A 23148-nucleotide genomic window follows, 5' to 3' on the forward strand; every position below is an offset into this window, starting at 1 on the left:
CTCCAGATCTTACAAACCATGTACAATTGAATAATTACTTGTTGTTACTGGTGTTTAATAACAGCTACATGACTTTATTTCCTCATTATTCCAGGTTCTTTGTAGGCAAAAATTTGTTGGAGTAACTTAATATCTTAACATGTTGCATGCTTTAGTGCTGGAAATGCTATCTGAACACGGATCTTACCAAAAGCACAATGCTATTGAAGTTATGCTATGCATACGTAAAGGCTACAGGGTTTGGCACAGATTGTTTTTGTGAAGTATTGATACCTAGATTGACTTTCCACGGCATCTCCATGTGCAGCCACCTGGTCAAGTTAAGTGAATGGTAAAGTCTTGGAACATGTAAATTGGGGGTTCCATTTTTAATTCTCTCCAGGCACTAGGACGAGCTGGAATTTAAAGTAATAATAATAATAATTTATGTTAACTTTCATTTAAAAACAAGTGTGGTTATGATGCGCTGCAGTTTCCTACAGGTCACAGCCTATAGATGGAAATGCCATTAAAGAAGCAGTCTACAAAATAGGTAGCAAAGCCACAAAAGCAGCCAGACAGAATCTGTGCACTTGCATTCTAAACTAGGAGGATAAGCAGGGCACCAGTCAAATACAAACCAAAGTGAAATAATAATCATGGCTTTATGCCATTTTATTCTACAATGCAATAAAACAGTCAATGGTTGCAACCAGAAAGAGAAGCTGATGTTTTGGTTGAGATTTTCCTTTAGAACAGAACAGTTTACATGAAGTTCCCTGTTAAAATGTTACCCTATCTTTCCCTGCTTCATCTGTTATTTATTTTCTAAAATGATTGTTTTTCACATTTCTAGTATTTCTAGCTTTTTTCCTCCCAATCATTCCAGAATAAGAACGGGAGGGAGCAAGATAGAAATTCTATGGAAGAAATTTTAAAAATGAAGTGAAAACCATTTCTTTAAATGAGATCCCCGATCTGAAATGCCACTTCAAATGTTTGTGTGGGAGTGAAGTGAAAGAGAAAAATAAAAGAGTATGATAGACAACTGACCTATTCTTTCTCAATTTCCCCTGTTAAATAATTCTACAACTGCTTGGAATTTTAGAAGAAAACTGGAGTATGTTAAAGGATTTTCCTTTGTCATTCATTCTAATATTTTGAAAAGTAATTATTTGAGATGGATGCTTTCCTTGTCAGTCTTTTCAATTGTCAAAACAACTGGTGTACCTCCTTGTTTTAAGACTTTAAACAGTTCCATTTAAACTACGAAACTAGATGCAAGAGACCCATTTTCGTTGAATGCCTGCTGACCTTATGCCACAATTATGAAGATTAAATCATATTGCAGGTTACAAAATCGCATGCAAGTGCCAAATCTTTCTTGCATGTATTCAGCACCTTAAGTGGGGTTAACCTAGTTTGTGAAGCATTGCAGCTTATATGCTAGATATTACAATTACATGTTCTTAAAAAGTAACTTCCACAGCCTACAAAGCATGATACGGGACAATGAGTTCAATGTTAGAACTTGATGATAACCTGAAAAGAATACAATTTAGACATTTACAGAATCAGTAATCCTAGGAAAGGTTCACATCCCTGTGTTTGTACTGCTAGTTGATTCTCACACTTTTCTGTGAATGAACTGTACCAGATTGTATCCAGTTCCCAGCACTTGGAAGAGATTCTTGAACTTCTTCACGGTTCTTTTTGTTCACTGCACCTTGCACACTCCCTCTTTTGCTAGTATATGCTGACCAGACAGGATAATACCATCACCAGGCACCACCAGGATAAAATAATTTCGGCACTGCCGGTGGTCCAATAATGCTCTGTGGTTGGCACTGTGAAGAAAAGAAAGATTATAAATCACTGTGCAATTTAGACTACGAAAGCATAAGAAGGAGCAGAAGCGGGCTGTTAAGTTCCTTGAACTTGCTGTGTCATTAAATAAATCATGGCTGATTTGATTTTGGCTTTAACTTCACTTTCCCCTGTACTCCGATATCACTTAACTCTCCTGTCAATCAGAAATCTGTCTAACTCAGCCTTGAATATACTCAATGACCCGGCCTTTATTGCTTGCAGGGGAAGACAATTTCCAATGAACCTCTGAGAAAAGAAATTCCTTCCCATCTATCTCAAATGCGAGATTCCTTTTTTTTTGAAAACATCCTCCCAACATCTATCCTGTCAAGCTCCTCTGAGTTCTGTACATTTCAATGAGCTTTTCATTCTTCCAACTCCACTAAGTATCAGCACAACCTGCTCAGTATTTCCTCATAAATTAACCGCTTCATCCCAGGAATGAGTGTAGTGAGTCTTCTCTGAACTACATCAATTTCAAGTATGGCCCTCCTCAAGTAATGTGACCAAAGTTGTATAGCACTCTTTGTGTGGTTCCACCAATGCCCTGCACGATTTTAGCAATGATGTGGAGGTGCCAGTGTTGTTCTGGGGTGGACAAAGTCAGAAGTCACATGACACCAGGATATAGTCCAACAGGTTTATTTGAAATCACAAGCTTTTGCAGCGCTACTCCTTCATCAGGTGAAGTGAGAGAGAAGACACACAGGCACAGAATTTATAGGCAGAGAGGTCAAGGGCAGAGAGATCAAAAGATCATATGGATGAGTGGAGTGTCAAATAATATGTCTCTGCAGGTGATCAAAAGTGTCAGACAGCGTGAGTAAAGTGTCAACAGCTGAATAACAAGTGAAGGGGTGATTTATAATCTGATCAAATTAGACAGAGAGCTAATTGTGAAAATTAAACATAAGGTGGTGCTGGAGACAAACTAAATGGCTGGAGTGACATGACAGGTATAGAGGTTGCTTGCCGAGGGTTTAATCAAAGTAATGAGTAATCCAAAACTGTACAAGCTAATTACGGTAAAGAGGTCATAACAATTTATCAAGGTGATTGTGTCAAAACAGGAAGATTTTACAGATACAGAACAGTACGGTGGGGGTCACATGTAACACAACAGGAACCCAAGATCACGGTTGAGGCTGTCTTCGTGGGTACGGAACTTCCTGGACTGGAGAGACTATGCCAAGTTCTTCACAGCCGTCAACATGCCATCGATAACAATGAACAACTCGCCAAGATCATCCCTACGTGTCCACTCCTTGCCTTCAAACAACCGCCAAACCTTTAATAGACCATCGTTCACAGCCAACTACCCAGCCTTCAGGCCAACATCGACCACAACATTATGCAACCCTGCCGTGGCAACTTCTGCAAGACATGTCAGATCATCAACATGGATACTACCATCACACGTGGGAACACCACCCACCACGTCCATGGCAGATACTCATGTGACTCGGCCAATGTTATCTACCTCATACACTGCAGGAAAGGATGCCCTGAGGCATGGTATATTGGCGAAACTATGCAGATGCTATGACAACGGATGAATGGACACCGCGCAACAATCGCCAGACAGGAATGTTCTTTTCTAGTCAGGGAACACTTCAGCGGTGAAGGACATTTGCCTCCGATCATCATGTAAGCGTCCTCCAAGGCAGCCTTCAAGATGCACAACAACACGCCACATGAGACCCCACCACACTGTTCTGCATCTGTAAAATCTTCCTTACTGTCCTGATTTGACACCATCACTTTGATAAATTGTCATGATCTCTCTACCATAACTAGTTTGTACAGTTTTGGATTACTTGTTACTTTGGTTAGACCCTCTTTTACCTATCACGCGACTCTTATACCTATTTGGGTTCTGAGGAAGGGTCACCGGACCCGAAACGTTAACTCTGTTTTCTCCCTCGCAGATGCTGCCAGACCTGCTGAGCTTTTCCAGCAACTTTGTTTTTGTTCCAGATTTACAGCATCTGCAGTTCTTTTGGTTCTTATACCTATCATGTTATTCTAGTCATTTAGTTTGTCTCCAGCAGCACCTTATTTTGAATTTTTTGTAATTACCTCTCTGCCTCATTTAAGCAGATTGTAGGTCATTCCTTCACTTGTTATTAAGCTGTTGACACTTTACTCACACTGTCTGACACTTTTGATCACCTGCAGAGACTTATGATTTGACACGCCATTTACACCATTTGTATGATCTTTTGATCTCTCTGTTCTTGATCTCTTTGCCTATAAATTCTGTGCCTGCATGTTTCTCTCTCACTTCATGTGACAAAAGGGCAATGCTCTAAAAGATGGTGATTTCAAATAAACCTGTTGGACTATAATCTGATGTCGTGTGACTTCCAATTTTAACAAGACCTCCCTACTTTTTTTTTTAAAACCTCCATCCCCCTTGCAATACAGACTAACATTCTGTTTGCCTTTCTAATTACTTACTGTATCTCCATGTTAAGTTTGTGATTCACACACCGGGGCACCCAGATCCCTCTACACCATAGTATTCTGCAGTTTCTCTCCAATTAAATTATATTTTGCTTTTTTATTCTTCATGCCAAAGAGGAAAACTTCAAATTTTACCCCACCAGCTAAATTCATGCATCCTCCTTGCACCTTGCTTTCTGAACACTCCATATCGTCAGCAAATTTGGCTTTAATGTCATTAGTTCCTTGGAACCAAATAATTGATTTAGATTCTAAATAGTTGAGGCTCTGGGCATTTCTCTCATTACTGTTTGCCATTCTGAACATAAGGCATTTATCCTGACGTGCTGTTTCTTGTCCTCTGTCCATGCTTATATGTCCAAGACAACATGCTCTTATCTTCTGTATAACCTTGTATACTGCACATAATTGTACCCGCTTTGAGAGTTCATGTACAGTACACCTTCTCATGCCCCTTTATCAACTCTTCATTTCCCTCTTCAAAGAACTTCCATAAATTAAAATTACAATTAATATATTCACTATTTCTGTAACCACATCTTTTAAGATCCTGGGATGAAGATTGTCAAGATCAGGATGCTTCTCAGCTTCATGTTTCATTTGTATTCCCACATTTTTTTTCGTTGAAGGTGATCTTTTAGGTTAGCAAGATGCAACAAGTAGTATGCCACAGGTACTAGTGCTGGGATCACAACTGTTTACAACTTATATAAATTACATAGATGAATGGACAGAAGGTATGGCTGCCAAATTGGTGGATGACACAAAGATTGGTAAGAAGGTAAGTTACCAAGAGGACATAAGGAAGCTTTAGAAGTATATCATTAGGTTATGTGAGTGCCAAAGATTTAACAAGTAGAACATATGATGGGAAAAGTGCTATTGTCCATTTTGGAAGGAAGAAAGAATAAGACACATATTATCTAAATGTTGAGAGACTGGGAATCCTAGGGCATAAATTGCAAAACGCTGGTCTGCAGATACTGCAAGTAATCAGGAAAGTTAATGGAATATATTCACTTATTACAAGGGGAATTGAATACAATAGTAAAGAGGTTATGCTTTAGTTACACAGTGCACTAAGATCTTGTCTGGAGTACTGTATATAGTACTGGTCACTTTATCTAAGAAAGGATGTAAATGCTTTGGAAGCAGTTCAAAGGACGTTCACCTGATTTATACTTGGAATGGGTGGATTATCTCATGAAAACAGGTTAGACAAGCTAGACTAACATTTGCTGGAGATTAGATGAGAGGTGATGACTTGATTCCTTTCTTCCTGAGAAGATAGTGACGCAGAGCCCGTGTGTATTTTTAAGACAGAGATGGATACATTCTTGGTAAGCAAAAGGGTGAAAGGTTATTAGGGCTAAATGGGAATATCAATTTGTGGATACAATCAGATTATCCATGATTTTATTGAATGGCACAGTAGGTATGAGGGGCCGAATGGCCCATGCTTGTTTCTCATGTTCATATGGTGCTCCCTTTATTTTGTTTCTGGATTTTTATTCTGGCCATACTTTTAGTGTCTTCTGCTGTGAAGCTGGATATAAAATATTTGGCAAAAGCCTCTGTCACTTCCTTGTTACTCATTAGCAATTCCCCAGACTCATCCTCTAGGGACCAATGCTTATTCTAGCTACTCTTTCTTTATATACTTACAGTAACCTTTCACTGTCTGTTTTTATTTTCCTGCTAGTTTTCTCCTATTCTTCAATTTCTCCCCAGTTAATCATCGCTTGTTGGTTTCTAAAATTGTCCTAATTGTCTGGTCTATCATTAATCTTTGTAGCATTGTACACCTTTTCTTTCACTTAACTTCATTAGGTAGCTATTGATGATGCATCCTTTTTGGTAAAACTGTTCCTTGATGCAATATGTTTTTATTGAGAGTTATGAAACAGTTTTTTGAATTTACTTACCCAGCCTATTTTAGTCACCACTGTCTTCTTACAGTTGTAATTACCTTTATTTAAGTTTAAGCCATTGGTTCAATTCCCACATTTCTCACTGTCAAAATGAATGTGAAATTCTATCATTTTATTATCACTCTCACAGAGAGGATTCTTTACTGTGAGATCTTCAATTCACTGTGTACCATTACACACTGCTTGGTACTACATAGCCTGGTAGCTGGTAGGTTTCAGAATATATTCTGAGAATCTGTCCCAAATACACTTGAAAACCCATCCTTCAGGCTACTGTTGCCAAATTGATTTGTTCAATCTATTTGAAAATTAAAGTCATCCACCTTTCTTGTAAGACTTCATTATTTCTTGGTATGTACTCTGTTCTACTATGCAGCTACAGTTAGGTCGTTCATAAACTACTCCCAATTCTTTGCAGTAAAGGATTCCACTCAAAATGATTTTACATCTTGATCTTCTGAACCAAGACCATTTCGCACTAAATGCTGATCTCATCCTTTACTAACAGAGTCACTGTACTTCCTTCCCTGGTCTCCCTCCGAAATGTCAAATACCCTTGAAGATTTAGTTCTCAGCCTTGGTCACCTTGCAACCACGGCTATGTAATGGCTAAATCATATTAATTTATTTCTAATTATACTATCAATTTATCCATCTTGTTATGAGCATAGTTAGCATTCAGTTATGGGGCATTTAATTTGACTTTTTACTGTGTTCTGCCCATACTGCCCTTATTTGCTGATGCATGTTCATGGTTGTACGATCTGTCCCTTCCTGTTGTGCACTGGTTTTATCATTACCCTGCACTATTATCTTGCCCTTCCATTTTCATTTTCCAAATCTTCCCTCATGTGAACATGCCCACTATTTGGCTGGAGTTTTACAGACCCCTGCCCTCGGTTTAAAGATGGGGAAGGGTGCGCGTTTGAAAAATTCAGCACACGGTCATTCCTCCATCTTCTTAGCTGTCCTTGATCTATCTCTCACAGTGGATGCATTGGGCAGAATACCTGCCCTTGGACCTATTCGGGGCCTTAATGGCCAGTTAAGTGCCTGATCCTTTTCCGTCACTACTTTTCCCACGGCAAGGAGACACACATCAATTGCATAACTTGGCATTTTAGCTGTGCAGGTTAGTGTCGGGCAAAAGTTTGTGGTGGGGCGGGGGGGGGAATGTCCCCTGTGTACATTAGATATATGCCTCTCCCAAGGTCATACTCTCCTTCAACTCTCCTACTGATCTTTCAAACCAGGTGCCTTTATCTCCTTATTCCCTTTACAGGTCCCTGCTGGCCAGGCCTCACCAATGTGCTAGACTCACCCTCAGTTTGATCTTCCTTAGCTCCTGTTTGTTAGGGAATGGCTGTGGTTCCAGCAGTGGTTATTGCTTGTTGCTGCTGGCACTACAAATCCAACTGGGCAACAGCTCTCAAAGGAAGGTCTTTTGAAATCTCACCCTCAACCAATTAACATCCATCAAATATTAAGTGGCTGCAGGGAAGTTGATATCAGCTGGGCATTCCCCAACAACTGTAGGATGGTCTCTAAAAAAAATTTGCTGCTTAATTTAAAGTCTCCAGTGAAATAATGACAGATAGTAGTTTTACCAGACATAACAGGCCACTAATGATGTTATACTGAGGAATGAAGTCTGGAGATGGGATCAAATTATACAAAATAATCAACAAGATTTATTGTGAGAGTCAGCTATGTCTTTTCATTGAAAAGAATTGAAGATTTTTGTGCTCAGAATGCAAGATTTTAACTGGTAATAAAACACACCTATTTTGGTCTTTGTAGTTCTCTGGAATCAAATTAAAACTTCATCACTCAATAAACTGAACATGATGACAAGTTTTTCAAACAAATAAATAATAAGAACCCACACTTGACCTGAACTAATATCCACATATTTCAATAATCTAAGCAATTTAGAGAAAGAACTTTTGAAATGGGAACCCTGCAATACCTGATGCCTCTTGGACACAGGACAGTAATGTCAACTGTAGCAACTTCACTACTGTCTTGGCTGAACATACATTAACTACAGCAGTGCAGCAATTAAAGCTGTATCTCAGACTACATGTATTCCATCAGTCATTGGGCAATAACTAATTTGGGTTTAACTGAACTGTACTTTCCATAATATTTTAATCACTTCACAGACATTGTCACATATATAGGCAGACATACTGCTTACATCAATTCACACAAAAAAATTGCAAGACCAAACCAGAAACCTTTTGTCAAACTGGACACTATAGAATTATTTTCACATAGAATTAATAAAAACATGGAAGCTTACTGAATAACAGCTGCCTAAACTGATTTTCAATCCCAATCTTTTAGGTACATTATTCAAAGTAACTGACAAAGTTGATGCAGGCAAATTGCTCCTAATAGTGGAGAGGAAGGAGGGAATTAGTCAGGTATAAGCTTTTCACCGAGAGAAGCTTGTAAACTAAATTAATAGGGAAGGCCCTCACAGTCAATAATATGAATGAATGAATTCAAGAAACATTTTGATTTATTTTTAAAGGAAAGAGAAGTAGGTTGAGTTGGTCTCTTATTAAGGAACGGATTGAGACCAATTACTTTCTAGTAGTTATAAAAATTCAGTATTTATCAGCAGTTGAATATTTTTGTGAAGATAACACACCTATTTACTAAATAACCTGAAAACAACTGAGTTAAATGCCAGGATTTAATGTTGGTGAGGGGAATTTCATTCACCAGTTGGAGAACTGGTAGGACCCCTGTGTTTCTTCTCCATAGAAGGTATGACACTAAATAAAAACAGAAAGAATTGTGGATGCTGTGAATCAGAAACAAAAACAGAAGTTGCTGGAAAAGCTCAGCGGGTTTGGCAGCATCTGTGAAGAGGAAATCAGAGTTAACATTTCAGGTCCGGTGACTCTTCCTCAGAACTGGAACACTACTTCATCCTAATCAGGCACTTATCTGGGCAGAACTTGGCCTCCTGTCTGATTAAGTTTCTAGGTGGGCAGAAAGTACATCTGGAGCTCCTGGCCAATGAGAGGCCGCTGGTTCTCCAGCACCAGCAGTGTCACCAGGAAAGGTTGAAACTGCCAAAATTACCGTGGGGCTTCCTACAAGAATCACTAATGGATCCCCAGACAGAGGTAAGTGTGGCCAGGATGGGGGTCATGAGGAAAGAGTTGCTGTCAAGGGTAGGGGAGCAATGGTGAAGGAGGGATTGACATCGTAAACAAGAGCAGGCATTGTCTCCCTGAGGGGCCTTCCTTTCCTAATGCTGGGTTCTTCAATTGGGCACAAAGTGTCTGTGAACAAGAGGCCCTTCCTCCTCGTCTCTGCACCTGCCCAATTCTTCTACCCAGGTAGGCCCCTGGCAAACCTGACTGTGTTATGTGGCCATTGAATGATATCAATTTACTACTTGCATCTCCTCTTGCCCAGATTTGATGAGAGGTAGGTGGGATTGTAACAGGGACACTAGCCCTCACCCTCCAACCTGAACTCACCTCTAGGGATGTAGGAGCATTAAATGCCACTCTGAGACACTTAAAAGAGTCAGTTAAAATATTTGCAATGAAAACAGTTTTAATGGTTTCTCTCTCAAGGAATGAAATAAACAGCTCCTATAAATAAACAACGACGCTGGTATTTTTGGAAGCAAGGGAGGACCCGTGGAATATACATTGCAAAATTAATCTCTGCTAATTTCAGTTCAAATAAGTTTTAAAGATCACATTTCTATGTAAAATGAATATTCTAAACACTGCCACAAAATAGACAGAATCGGACCTAGTGAGATAGTTTGTCAAAATATATCAGAATAGTTTGTTCGTTCATAAGATTGGAACACTGTAATGTCTCGGAACCACTTAAGCTGGGCCATACGTTATTCAACTACTGGGGCTAAATGTTAAATGTATAATTTGTCATTTCGATCTGATATCCATTTTTTTAGTTTTTACCAAAATATTTTAAGTATTGAGTACTTCTAAACTAGAAGGAAGTATACACTTCTATTGTGTAACCTAACTTTCTACTGTTTAAAAAAATGTAAAGCATTTAACAAGAAAACAGCATTCAATTTATCAAGCATGTTCTTCTGCAGGAGTGGTTACAATCACTTTTCTATCTATATTATGTTGTAACAAGCTTCAGGTTGTCTCCCCCAAAAGACAATGAAATGAAATTCCTGAAAATCTAACTGATCTTAAACATTTTTAAAACATCTTTATGATCTTCAAGATGTTTGTTTTGTCATCCGGTTTGATTGATTCCATTACTTCAATCTCTGAAAGTGTTGACTTATTCAGAGGAATAGTACTACAGGTGCTCTCTTGGTACATGGCCCAAGTAGCTATTTATCACTCATGAGCCAGAGGTGGGTAAACGTAGATTGTTCATCTGACAATATGAAGCATCATAGCCAAGATTACCCAGCTCAAATCTAACAGAATTCATATTTATTTCCAGCAATCAGGAATGAAGGAAGGGGTCAGTAAGCCGCAGAGATCACGCATTTCTACATCAGCTAATACCCCCTAATTCATCAAGGAGCAAAGACCAGACCTCTCTGGATATACTGCACAAAACCACACTTTATGTCTTCTGACCAACCAACTATTGACCTCACTCATTGCAAAGTTTCAAAACTGTTGCATTTTTTTATTATGCTAAATATCAATTAATTGGCTTTGCTCAATTAGTGGGTTATCCAATAAAGTTGATGTAATCAAGACTAAAAGCAATAAAGTTACAGCTCTGCATCACTTTAGTGTTTAATTGCAAAAAGTTGCCCAAGTAAATAAATGCCAATTAAGGAAATTCAAGTTTTAAGTTTTTAGATAACGTGAACTTTTCAGGTAGAATAAAAACATCACTTTGAATTAATTGAGCAGCAAGGTGTGGTATAAATGAAAGTGCCCAAATTAAGTCATCCTGGACTAGGCACTGTGCTAAGTCAGTGCATAATGAATGGGTAACAATAAGAATTCATTAGGTGGCAATGATGATGATTAGAAAAAGGAGCACATTATAAACAAGTTTCAGAATTTCATTTGACAGTACATTATTTAAGTATTGCTGAAAAAATACATTTTGTTTAGGTTTTTCATCTTCTGCTCTTCAGGGCAATTCACAAGAATACCTATAAAGGGGAAAACGAAGATTTATACAATATGAGAGGAGAGTGCTGATTGGTACAGGTGTTGTCATGGAAACTGTAGCAGTTAATGATGATTGACCGATAACTGACAGGCTGTTAAGATTTAAAAACAGGCAGGTTGATTCTGATTGGTCAGGATATTACCCGGAGAAATTAATCAGTAAATGACTGTCGCGTATTCTGTTGAAACAGGAACAGGGCATGCACATGCTCTTTCTGTCTGCAAGAATTAGGGCTCTCTGTATTAATATACGTAAGTTCCAGTACATCCGTAGCCTGCAACAATCATCCATCATTAACTCTGGGTCATTAATGATGGATAACTCAACTGCTCCATGCTTTGTGGTAATGCCTCTATCAGTCAGAGAGCATTTGGCAACCAATCAGCATTCTCTTCTCACACTGTGGAAATGTTGGTTTTCCCCTCTTGTAAGTTAAGTGAGAGTTGAGAAACCTCAATGAAATGTGCTGTTTTTCAGCAACATTCAGAATTCTATTAACCAAGCATTCCTAAATACGTGGGAATAATCGAACAACTTCCATAAATGTTCATGATTATTATTCTTTAAAATAAAAATCAGGAACATCAAACCAAAGGTAGCATAGTAAATATCCAAAGTATAAAGTCCCAATGTTTCTCTCAGTTTCCATAATAGAAGTATCGAAAGAGTCTAGCTAAATGCATGCGGGCATACTGACCTGTGGTTAGGGGAGGACTAGGAGAACTAGTAGGACTAGGAGAACTAGTAAATCTAGTAGGCTCAATTAGCTCTACGAAAAGGGGGAAAGGAAAAGAAAAAAAAAGAAATGACATGTATCTTTCATCAACTTATGGAAGATAATGCAGACAAACATTACAGAAAGACACATGATTAACAGATAGCTACCACAGGATGACAATTTGAAAGTATTTCTTTTCCTCTTTCTGTTTATTCGTTCTTTGGATGTGGCTGTTGCTGTTGTCCAATCCTAACTGCCCTTGAATTAGGCCATTGAGGCTTGCTAGGCCATTTCAGGAGGCAGCCAAAAGCCAACCACATTGATGTGAGTCTGGAGTCACATGTAGGCCAGACCAATTATAGATGACAGACTTCCTGCCCTCAAAGACATGAATGAACTAGATGCAAATTTGAATTAATCAATAATAGTTGCCATGATTAATATTATTGAGAGGAGCTGTACATTTCAGGTTTATTAACTGAATTTAATTTCCATCAATTACTGCCATGGGAATTGAACCCATGTCCCCAGAGCATTAATAATGTAATAAGCTTTCATATTTTCAAAGTCAAACTGTTTTGATCTCAATAATCAGGATTTTTCAAAATATAAAAGCGAATATATATTGATGGATAAAAATGTTTGAGAAGCATGGAAACACTGGAAGTTATTTAAATTGTATTGAAATGCATTGTCCCATCACGGACAAAGTTATCAACCCAATAAAATTTCCCAACTTTTTTTTTACCCGTGAAGACAGGCATTAAGTGGAAATTCCTTCTTCAACTATCATTAAGTTGAGACAAGTTCATCTTTAGTTGAAGACAGTTAAAGTTAGTTTGAAATACAGCACTCAGTAACCTTTGAAATTTGTTTTCAATAAAAAAGATGCTAAGAGCAAGTAATCATTTTCCCACCATGCAACTGTTACATCAGAGGAAGATAAAAAGTACAAGTACAGAAAGCAAGGAGCTAATTAAATGGCCACTTAAATATCTAATTTGGTGGACATGATTGAAGGTTAGATACGGATATTCCCAGCCTGAAATAATTCTGATCGAGGTGGGAGGGCAACAAGGTTTAGGTCCCACACCATGTCCCCATAATTAAATGCCTTTCCCACCTCCAAACTCAACCAGAGAGAGCGGAAGATTCCACCTTGTTTAACTACAACTTCTGTTAAAAAAAAGATTGTTATCTTTCTGATATTTGGTACTAATTTAATAGCCTGAAATGCATATTATAATAGACTGGCACTGAGCAAAATCAGAGCAACAGCCTGCAGCCATGCTGACAATTAGTGGTATAGTATACAGCAAAATTCATGCTTCTTAAGCAGCCAGAGAATTCCAGTAATCTCTTACAGATGGCATATTTCTAACTGTATTTTTATTCATTAATGCAGTAGTAGAAGTTGCTTGGAGCAGAGATTAACTACAAGTATTTACAAGGTAATAGCCATGAAGTAGGGAATAAAACTTACTGTTGCTAAACAAGGCGCAAATGCTGCAGATGATTTGCTAACTGTGAAACCTGGAATGGGAGATCAACACACTACAGCATTTTATCAATTAGTTTTCTGTCTGGCAAAGGTTACTCATCTTTCCTCGACGTGACCTTATTTATAAAACATAATGTTTTCTATGCACACTATAAAGCTTGCTAAACACTGTCTTGAATTTTGCAAACTTGATTTTATAGTTTTGTTCTAGTTTATTGAACCAAGTCAAAGCTGAAAGTGTTATGTTTTATTGAACTTAATGTTCATCTGTAATAGGTTTATAGGTACATTAGATTTATCTTGGTATGCATAAAATCAATTGTACAAAACTAAATGTCTTGATATGGCAAGTGATAATGGGATGGTTTTTGTTATGCTCTGTGTATCTTCCACTCTCTCTGGTTGAGTTTGGAGGTGGGAAAGGCATTTAATTATGGGGACATGGTGTGGGACCTAAACCCTGTTGCCCTCCCACCTCGATCAGAATTATTTCAGGCTGGGAATATCCATATCTAACCTTCAATCATGTCCACCAAATTAGATCTTTAAGTGTATGAAAGATGCTTAATTCATAGAAACAAAGCACAGAATGAAGGGGCACAGATAGCAGTCTATGCTTCCGCTATAACATCCACAATATTGGTAGCATCTGCTTGTGCTGCAAAGGAAGCTGAGACACCAGGTATCTGACGCTGCATAATTATAGGGTGCACGAGTCCTTTTATGTTGACCACCACTTCAATGCTGCAAAGGATGGGGTCCAAGGGCTGTGCACTGGTCTGGCAAAGTTGGTGCTAGACTGTAGCTTGTTCCTTGACATTTTATGCAAGCATCTGAAAGGCTTGCCCATTACTGTGCATACTCAACAGTGTTTATCTTTAGCCTGCTTCATCAAGGTACTCACCTGAATCCTCTGCAGCAGAATTCATACATTACCTCACCATCTGACACCCGTTCTACCCTAGCCCCCCAACTGCTGTAGGAAACTTGCTCTGATTAATTATCCAAAAAATCCTTCCAATGCACTGAACGGCAAGCAGTCATAGGGGAGCCTGGTCAGCCATCCTGCAGAAGGAAACGGCAAACCACTACAGCACTTCACCCACAAAGCCGAACCAATCCAATGGAAGTACATGGGTCAATCCTCAGAACTGTGGATGGGAGAGAAGCCAAACAGGTCCAGGAATACCATCATCTTCAATCATTTCATCATCACCGGCTGCAGCCTCTGCAATGGTCACTCCAAAGGAACAAGAGGAGGCCATTTAAACTTCCAGTCTTGTTCATTATTAAATTATTCAACGAGATTTCATTGGTCTGGGACTCAATCCATATTCCTGGCTTTGCTTTACATTCTTCAATATCTTTGATAGATTTTTGTTAATAAATCTCCATTATACACTCAAAAACTGATTAATGGTTGTGGGCTTATTTAGCTTTCTCTACAGAACACTGCTTCTTCTGTCTAGCATGCATGTGCCCTTGGGGAAGAGAGGTATAGCGCTAGGCTGGTAATCTAAGGGCACAAGAACTCCATGAATATGTGTTCAAACCCACCACAGCAGATTGTAGAATTTGAATTCAATTTAAATCTGAAATTACAAATTAGCCTAAGGGTGACGATAAAACTCAAACAAGGCTCTTGTGGTGCTGTGGTTGTGTCCCTACCTCTGGACTGGGAGGCTTGGGTTTCAGTCACACCTGCTCCAGAGGTGAGCCATAACATTTCTGAGTATGTAGATTAGAAAATATCTGCTACTTTCCCAGTGTCAACCGATTACATCTATCTTCACCAGGTTGGTATTTCAGTTTTAGGTACATGTAGTGCAACTCCTGACATGTTCTCCTGCTCTCGTAATTGAACCAGAATTGATTAGTTTTTGGTGGTAATGATAGAGTGAGGGATATAAAAGGTAACCATTCTTTTTACTGCTGCTGCCCTCATGAGATGCCCAGTATGAGCCGCTAGATTTGTTCTTAGTGTATCCCATTTAGCAGAGTGGTAGAGGCACACAAAATGGTAGAGGGTACTGTCGGTATGTAGATTGAACCTAGTCTGCAAAAGACCTTTTGGTGCTTACTACTATCAATTCCAATGGACAGACACATCTGTGATAGGTAGATTGGCAAGAACAAAGTCACATTTTTTTTGTTTTTGAGATATGGCTGTCATAAATGAATTCTCATGCTGGTGCATACAAGCTGTGTGATGTTTCTGTATAAGGCTTCAGCAGTAATAACTCACCGAGAGGGGAAGGTGAAGCTATAAACGTTAGGTCAGAGTTCTGTTTGGTGGGTGCTTAATGTGGGTGTGGTGCATTGACTTGTGTCTGAAGTTAATAGTGCAGTTGGTAGGATATAGCATTTGAAACATGCATTTACTTATCTTGACAATTCACATGAGGTTGTTGACACATTTGTGGTACAATATGCATTCTGTGGGGCTTGATTCCTGGAGCTGACTCCCATGGCTATTTTGTCCCGGTGATTTCTCAGAATTTTTCAGCATTTTCCAGCCCCTTTCAATTCTGAAGAAGTCGTCATGTCGGATTTGAAATGTTAACTCTGCTTTTCTCTCCACAGATAATGCCAGACATGCTGATTTTCTCCAGCATTCTGTTTTTCCTTCAGATTTCTAGCATCCAAAGCATTTTTCTTTTACTCCCTACATTTTGATACAGATTTCCAAGGAGTAGCTGGTTTCAAGCAATTACATTTGCAAATGGAAAGCAGCCAGTACTTAATTCTTAGGACTGGGGTATGTTGCAATTGATTTTAGTTGGCACTCTGCTTCAGAAGAATTCATAGCTGATCATCAGATTCACTGCTTTCTTTGATGCCTATTTTTCAATTTTTCTTTGACGTCTGTCGTCTCTTGCATGCTGATAGATGACAAGGCATTTCATAAGAAGTGTGTCTTTTATTATTTCAGTGGACCACCCTAGGGTGCTAAACTGCCTTCAAGAGTATTTTTCTTCTTTCTTTCTCTCCCATTATGTCTTATTATTTTTCCACACACCGCGCACACCATGCACACAACCACACACACACAGTGCACACACATGCACACATACACACACACCGTGCACACACACACCGTATACACACACACTGTGCACACACACACCGTACACACGCACACATACACAAACTCACATACCCTGCACACAGCAGGTACCGACACAAACCGTGCACACAGCAGGCACACACACGCACGCACACACACATGCACACACACTTCTGAGGGGCATGGCCATTAGTGCTGGCATAGGTGGTCCAAAGGTGGTGAGGTGTCTGGACAATTCAGTAGATAGCACAGAGCCTATGCAGGGCTAATGGTGTAGGAGGTTGGGGCAGGAGTCTGGGGCAGAGACTGACTGAGGAAAGATGTTGCAGGAAATAGTGAGCGACAGATCACGATCTCTGGTGAAACCAGTAAGAAAGGTACAGTGAACATGAGGTAGCAGTGAGTAGAGTGTAACACTTACCCTGGCAAAGTGGAGAAGGTCACCGACTTTCCTGCAATGCTGCCGGTTTTCCTGCCTTCCTTGGAGATGGTACCAAACCAGGTGGCAACCTCAGACCTGGTGGCACGGCCTACACTGCTGGTCCTTGGGAAGAACATGATCCTCCTCCAGATGAGCTTCTCCACCAGGACTTCTAAGTCCTTGACAGAGAATTGCAGTGCTGTCGTCCCCTTTTCTAACATCATGAGAATGACACTCTGTCATTAAGAGCAGATTCAGAATGCCAGTGGGTACACAGCAGCATTTTAAATATGGATTGAGTGCCAGGGATACAGATCTTTTGGTGGATATCTGTTCAGTGGCAAGTTGTTCCAGGAATAGCATTTGATAAAATGGGGCTGGAATTGGATGAGGTGATTGCCATAAGGGTGAGGTAGGTAGTTAATAATTGAGAGAGTTTGGTAACATTTGGCTAGAAATCTTGCTAGGTCTCATGGTGAAAAACTCTCCAGAAATCTTGACACAATAAATATAAGGAAAACGTAAAATTAGCCCAAGGTCAGTGATCAGAATGCTGATAGGTGAACAGGCTTTGTTGCAAGTTAAGAAATGGGCAGTGAAGACCAGCCAAGAGCTCATTGTATTAGTCAAGCCTAAAGGTGACAAAGGTATGAATGAGAGTTTCAGCAGCACAAGAGCTGAGACAGGGGCACAGTCAGTTGATGAAGTTGAAAATAAGTAATCTTAGTGATGGCACCAGCATGAGGCTAACTTTAGGTTAAAATCTCACTTGGGGATCAAACGTGACATGGCAGGTGTGATGCAGGGAGAGGCATGGAGCTGCTAGCTAGCACTGAGGTTTGGAGAAGGGTCAGAAAGCAATGGCTTCATATAATGAAGTAGAAGGGATTTATAATGAAGTAGAAGGGATTTATAATGAAGTAGAAGGGATTAATAATGAAGCCCCGAAATATTTTTGCAAAGATGTCAAGTAGGAGAGGATATGTTAATCATTAACCCTTAGAAATTATCATACTCTTACTTGACATCTTTGCTGAAGTATTTCGGGGCTTCATTATTAGTCCCTTCTACTTCATTAAACTGACTCCTGTAAGAAACCAAGATGAAAGTGTACGGCAGTGGCCAAATGCATAAATAGGATTTGTTGAAAGGGTAATGGGAATTTGAGAAAATTGGGAAGGGGTAAACAGGGTCAGCAGAATGTAGGGGCATGGTGGCAATGCTTTATCACAGAGGAGTAGAAATTAGTGAGGTAGGGGAGGGGGCAGGAACCAACATCAAAAGTGTAAAGGGATGTAGGTTGAGGTAAAATTGTGCAGATATGTTCCGAGTCTGTTGAGGAGCAATTAAGAATAATTGATAGGGATAGGCAGAGGGGAAGAGAAGAGGAGATGAAATGTCAATAATGATCAGCAATGACAAAAAGAGTGGGACACGATATGAAAAATCAGTCCTACAAAAGTTGGAGTTTGAGTACGTTCAGGGTCAATCTACCAGTAAGAAAGCATTGAAGGAATAAAGCTTGGAAATGATTAAGATGCAGATACTGATTTCAACAGGAGAGTTGAAATAATGACATAGGTGAACAACTTTCCAAAAGGAAAGGGATGATCTTGGTAATGGGCTATCTTAACTGTGAAACTCAATTCAGGGTTAAACAGGATATTGAGGCTGGTAGCTTGATTTTCAGCAATGGACAGGAAAATTGACTAAATTCAACCTGGGATACAAAAATGCTGGCTCATGCTGATTGGATGACTTCACTTTTATCAACCTTGATCGAGTGAAAGTTCTTGCTCATAAAGGACAATAAGCCTTTAAATAGTTGACTGATATTTTAAACGACCTCATATAGCCAGCTGGGGACATTGTTATCTCTTTTGGTAAAATTGTATTAAGGAACAATGTTTATGTGTTAGAGACATAACCAGCATATTTCAATGCCAGTACTTCTGTTGTTGCAATTTTTCACTTGAATAATCTTTTAAGTACTGTTATATTAACAAAAGTGACATGACAAATCGTGTGCATACTCATTTTGAGAAATAATTCTTTTGACTGTACAAAATACAATTAGATTGAGCACCTTACACCAGAAAAATATCATCATCCTTCCAGTTGAAACAATTTATTTTTGGTATCAATTGTTTTGAAAGAAAGTGTGCATTTGATTTAGAAAAACGATATTCTAATATTAAGTTTGATTTATTAGAGTTAGATTTCTGGATTGTTTGCAAATTATTTATATTGTTATACACTGCAAATAAACTTCTTTTCTGCAAATGTGGTACCAGTAACAGACATATTTCAGAATTTGTGGTGATTTGGTAATGTGACACTGTGTAAAGAACACAAACACTCTCTAAGATAACAAGGTGTAGAGCTGGATGAACACAGCAGGCCCAGCAGCATCAGAGGAGCAGCAAAGCTGACGTTTTGGGCCTGGACCCTTCTTCTGTCCTTTTGAAATCATTTAGAAATACAAGGAAAACAGCTTGTAACAAACAGATTTATCAAAGATGCAATTTATGTTTTAAGCCAAGTCTGGCTTCATTTAAAGCTTTAGCCTGGGGTTGTACAAGACTCACCCGTGTTACCAAATTGGGTCAGTCATCTAGCGCTTTCTTTAAAAATAAATGATGTGCTTTTGTAGTATAGAACTCTGAATGGTTATACATATCTTTGGCCACCCAAAGACAAGCTAACAATGCCATGCAAGATTTGATCCTATTACAGATAAAGATTGTGAGTTTGCAAAATGCATTAACCATGGTTTAGCTTGAAGAGCAAAACAAACTAGATACGTTTGTGAAAGTGAAACACTGGAAAAGGAATAAATGAATTGTAAACTTGTGTGATGCTTTAAAATACTCTAATTTTACCTATAAAGAGTCAACCATTTCAGAATACCTGATTTTGAAGTTTGAAATATACACTTTTTAAATTAAAGAATCCAGTTCAAGGGCTCCAACAAGGTTGAAAATAGGAGGAAAGGAGATTAGGCAAATAAAGAAATATTAATAAGCTCATAGCGAACTTTATTGTCATAGCCTAGAAAATGTAGAAGGAAAGTAAATAGTTGGAAGGACTTCTCGAGATTTCAGATTGTTGAAAAGAACAATTACTTGGAATTTTGGCATTTACATTTTTATTTCAAAATGTAATTTTCTTCCTAAGGCATTTATTGACAACAGTAAAACCTGGTAATGTTAGTTTGCTTGGGCCTATGTTGATGAGAGGAGGTCTTTAGTTTGATCCTTTCTTTCCAAAAATAATCTATTACAACTACATCAAGTGGCTAAACTTCCAAGAAATAATTTGAAAATAAAATTTCTAAGCTTGGGAACTTAAACCAGATTGGCCAACAGCTCCAAACACCCATGGTGCAGCTGTGATAGTTTCTCTAATTTTGGACGGCACTGAACTTTGACAGATGTTCCAATGCAATTTTCCTACCTCCTGCAACTTTATTTCTTTTCACTCTCTCATTTCTTTGAATTTTGCTAAACCATAATTTATCAAGTACATAGCCAGAATCTGCATGGAACTCAGTTCTGCTGAGTAATCTGTTGAAATTTTACAGTTTTCTCACACTAAACCTTTGTATGGCCTTGCAACTCTTTCATATCTAAACAACCACGCTCATAGGTCATGTGTTATAACCATGAATTACAGTTAAATCTTTTACAAACTCAAATCTTCAAGTATTTGAACAGATGAAACAATATAGTACAACTTAGTTGTGTGGTGATCATTAATTAATGACATCCAGACTGCCCTGTGATTTGGAGATGTGTTGAAATGACATAACTGGCACTTAACACGAGGAGACAGAATCACTCAGCATTTACAGGCGCTCAACTCTATTTGATTTAACATACCTTTATAGCCTTAACTATAAAATAACAAGGGAAACCGGTGAAGAGGAGCCTTCAGCCTTACCGAGCCTTGTCTTTGTCTAATTCTTGCCTTTATCATTTATATTCATAGACATGTAAATAGCATTCTGTTATTGTTTTATAATACAATGTCATTGTCATGTTTTGAAATTGTGCCCTGAAGTCTAGGTTATTTATTATATATATACTATATATATATCAAGAAAAGCAGTGATTCTAATACTTACCCCACGGGTTACACCACTATAGATCTTCCTATAGTCTGAAAAACAAATACTCTGCTTTTCCTTTCACTCAACCAACTTGGTATCAGTGCCACCACTGTCCTTTTTACTCCTTAGACTCTAACTTTGCTGCCAAGCCTGTTATGCAGCTTTTTATCAAAATGCTTTATGAAGCCCAATGTTCAACACATTTAGTGTCATAGCTTATAAGTTTTAGAGATATATTTTCTTAAGATTAAAAGTAGAATTTTAAAATTAAGTTCTGTGAGCATAACCTGGTAAATATTTTAGGTCTGTACACCATACAGACTTAAGATAATTACAATTACAAAAGTAAAATTATAAAATGGCAGGTGTGCTTAGTTAGCTAAACAGCTGGAAATGCAACATGTGCAGTTATTGCAGTAAAGGATATGTTAGTCACGTAGTAAAGGATATGTTATTCATGTGGTCTCTCAGAATGAAGGGAAGCTTTGGAATTAAAGGTAGCAGATCGGCATTCTTACATAGTGTTGTGGTTTAACCAAAACACTAGGAATGGGCCATGTGTGTCACATTTCCACAGAGATGGATGGAGTTTAGTGGGATTGTTTTTTCTTTTTTCGTTTACCTCTGTGAAATCAGTTTGAGTATAGCAGCAGGCAAAACTGGGTGACGTTTGGAAGAACAGCTAAGATAATATGTCAGCTTCGGGTCTTATGTAGCTTTTGGCTCGTTTGAAATTGAGAGTTGAAGCCAGGCCTACCTTTGGAATAGATCCATCATCCATGACAAGCCTGCAATAGGGAGTTGATGTTCAGTACAAGATGAAGGGTAGAAAAGGAATAAAAAAGTGGAAAGTTTACTTCGCTGGAAGCTAAAGGAAGAGATCTACTATAATCCTCTCAATAAAAAGTAGTTAAAATGTAGTTCTGCAAGTATCAGCTTTGTTGCAGTCTGAAACCAAAGTGGCAGGTTATTAGCAATTAGGGTATTTCCTGAAGTTTTAAGCCACTGCTCAGAAAATGCCAGGAGGTTTGAGTCATGGAATTCAAAGTCATGAAAGAAATTGAAGGCTGCTTAGCCAAAAGCTATGATGGAAGGAACCCCATGAAAACTTGTACCTTGGAGAATACTGGAATACTGAAAAGAAATCAGAACTAATGCCATCAGCTGTGAGATACCATATACCTTTGGTTTGGTCCAAGATAAGGGAGCTCTTGAAACTGTGTGGAGGTTGAACTAAGTTTGGAATGCAAGTTTCTTTGCGCTACAGTGTTAAATTAATAGGGAGTACTTTGTTTTTAAAATGTGAAATTTTGTTACGCAGTTCTGTCAGTTAATTGTAGTGTGTTCAGAATTTTCTTTAAATATTAACCAGTGTCTAACAGGACCTGAACACCATGTGCACCACAACAACCATATTATCTTCATAAAACATTATTGGCTAATTAAAACACTCCAGAAAGTTACATATGCATCATCTGCCCTTAATAAATCCATGCTGGCTATCTTTGATTCATCCACATTAATTTGAATGATTGTTGACTTGATCTTGAATGATTGTTTCTCAGAGTTTTCCTGCCTCTGAGGTTATGGTCACTGGCTGGACTAGTCATTACATCCTTTATAAATAAGGCTGTTACATTTACAATTCTCTAGTCCTTTGGCAGTACCCAGGTATCTAAGTGGAATGGGAAGATTATGGTCTGGGCCTCTGCAATTTTCCTCAGCATCCTAGGAAGCTCCTCATGAGCTCCAGTGGCTTAGCAGCTTATCAAGTCAGCAAGCTATTTAATATCTACACTTTATCAATTTTTATCCCATCCAATGTCTCAAAACCTCCTCTTTTACCATGGCGTTGGCAGGATCTTCTTGCTTGGTAAAGACAAATCCAAAATACTCATTTTGTGCCTCAGTCCGGTCTGCTGCCT

General features: G+C 38.6%; 1 protein-coding gene across 1 annotated transcript in view; it reads right to left on the reverse strand.

The window, feature by feature from the left end:
• Nucleotides 1-1725: 1725 nt before the first annotated feature.
• Nucleotides 1726-23148, reverse strand: part of negr1 (neuronal growth regulator 1) — a 462491-nt gene continuing 441068 nt past the window's right edge. The window contains exon 7 of the mRNA XM_048602091.1: nt 1726-1826. Coding sequence (XP_048458048.1) covers nt 1726-1826 — 101 coding nt within the window. The remainder of the gene's footprint in view (nt 1827-23148) is intronic.

Source organism: Rhincodon typus, chromosome 10 (assembly GCF_021869965.1).
Source record: "Rhincodon typus isolate 14 chromosome 10, sRhiTyp1.1, whole genome shotgun sequence".
Classification (NCBI taxonomy): domain Eukaryota; kingdom Metazoa; phylum Chordata; class Chondrichthyes; order Orectolobiformes; family Rhincodontidae; genus Rhincodon; species Rhincodon typus.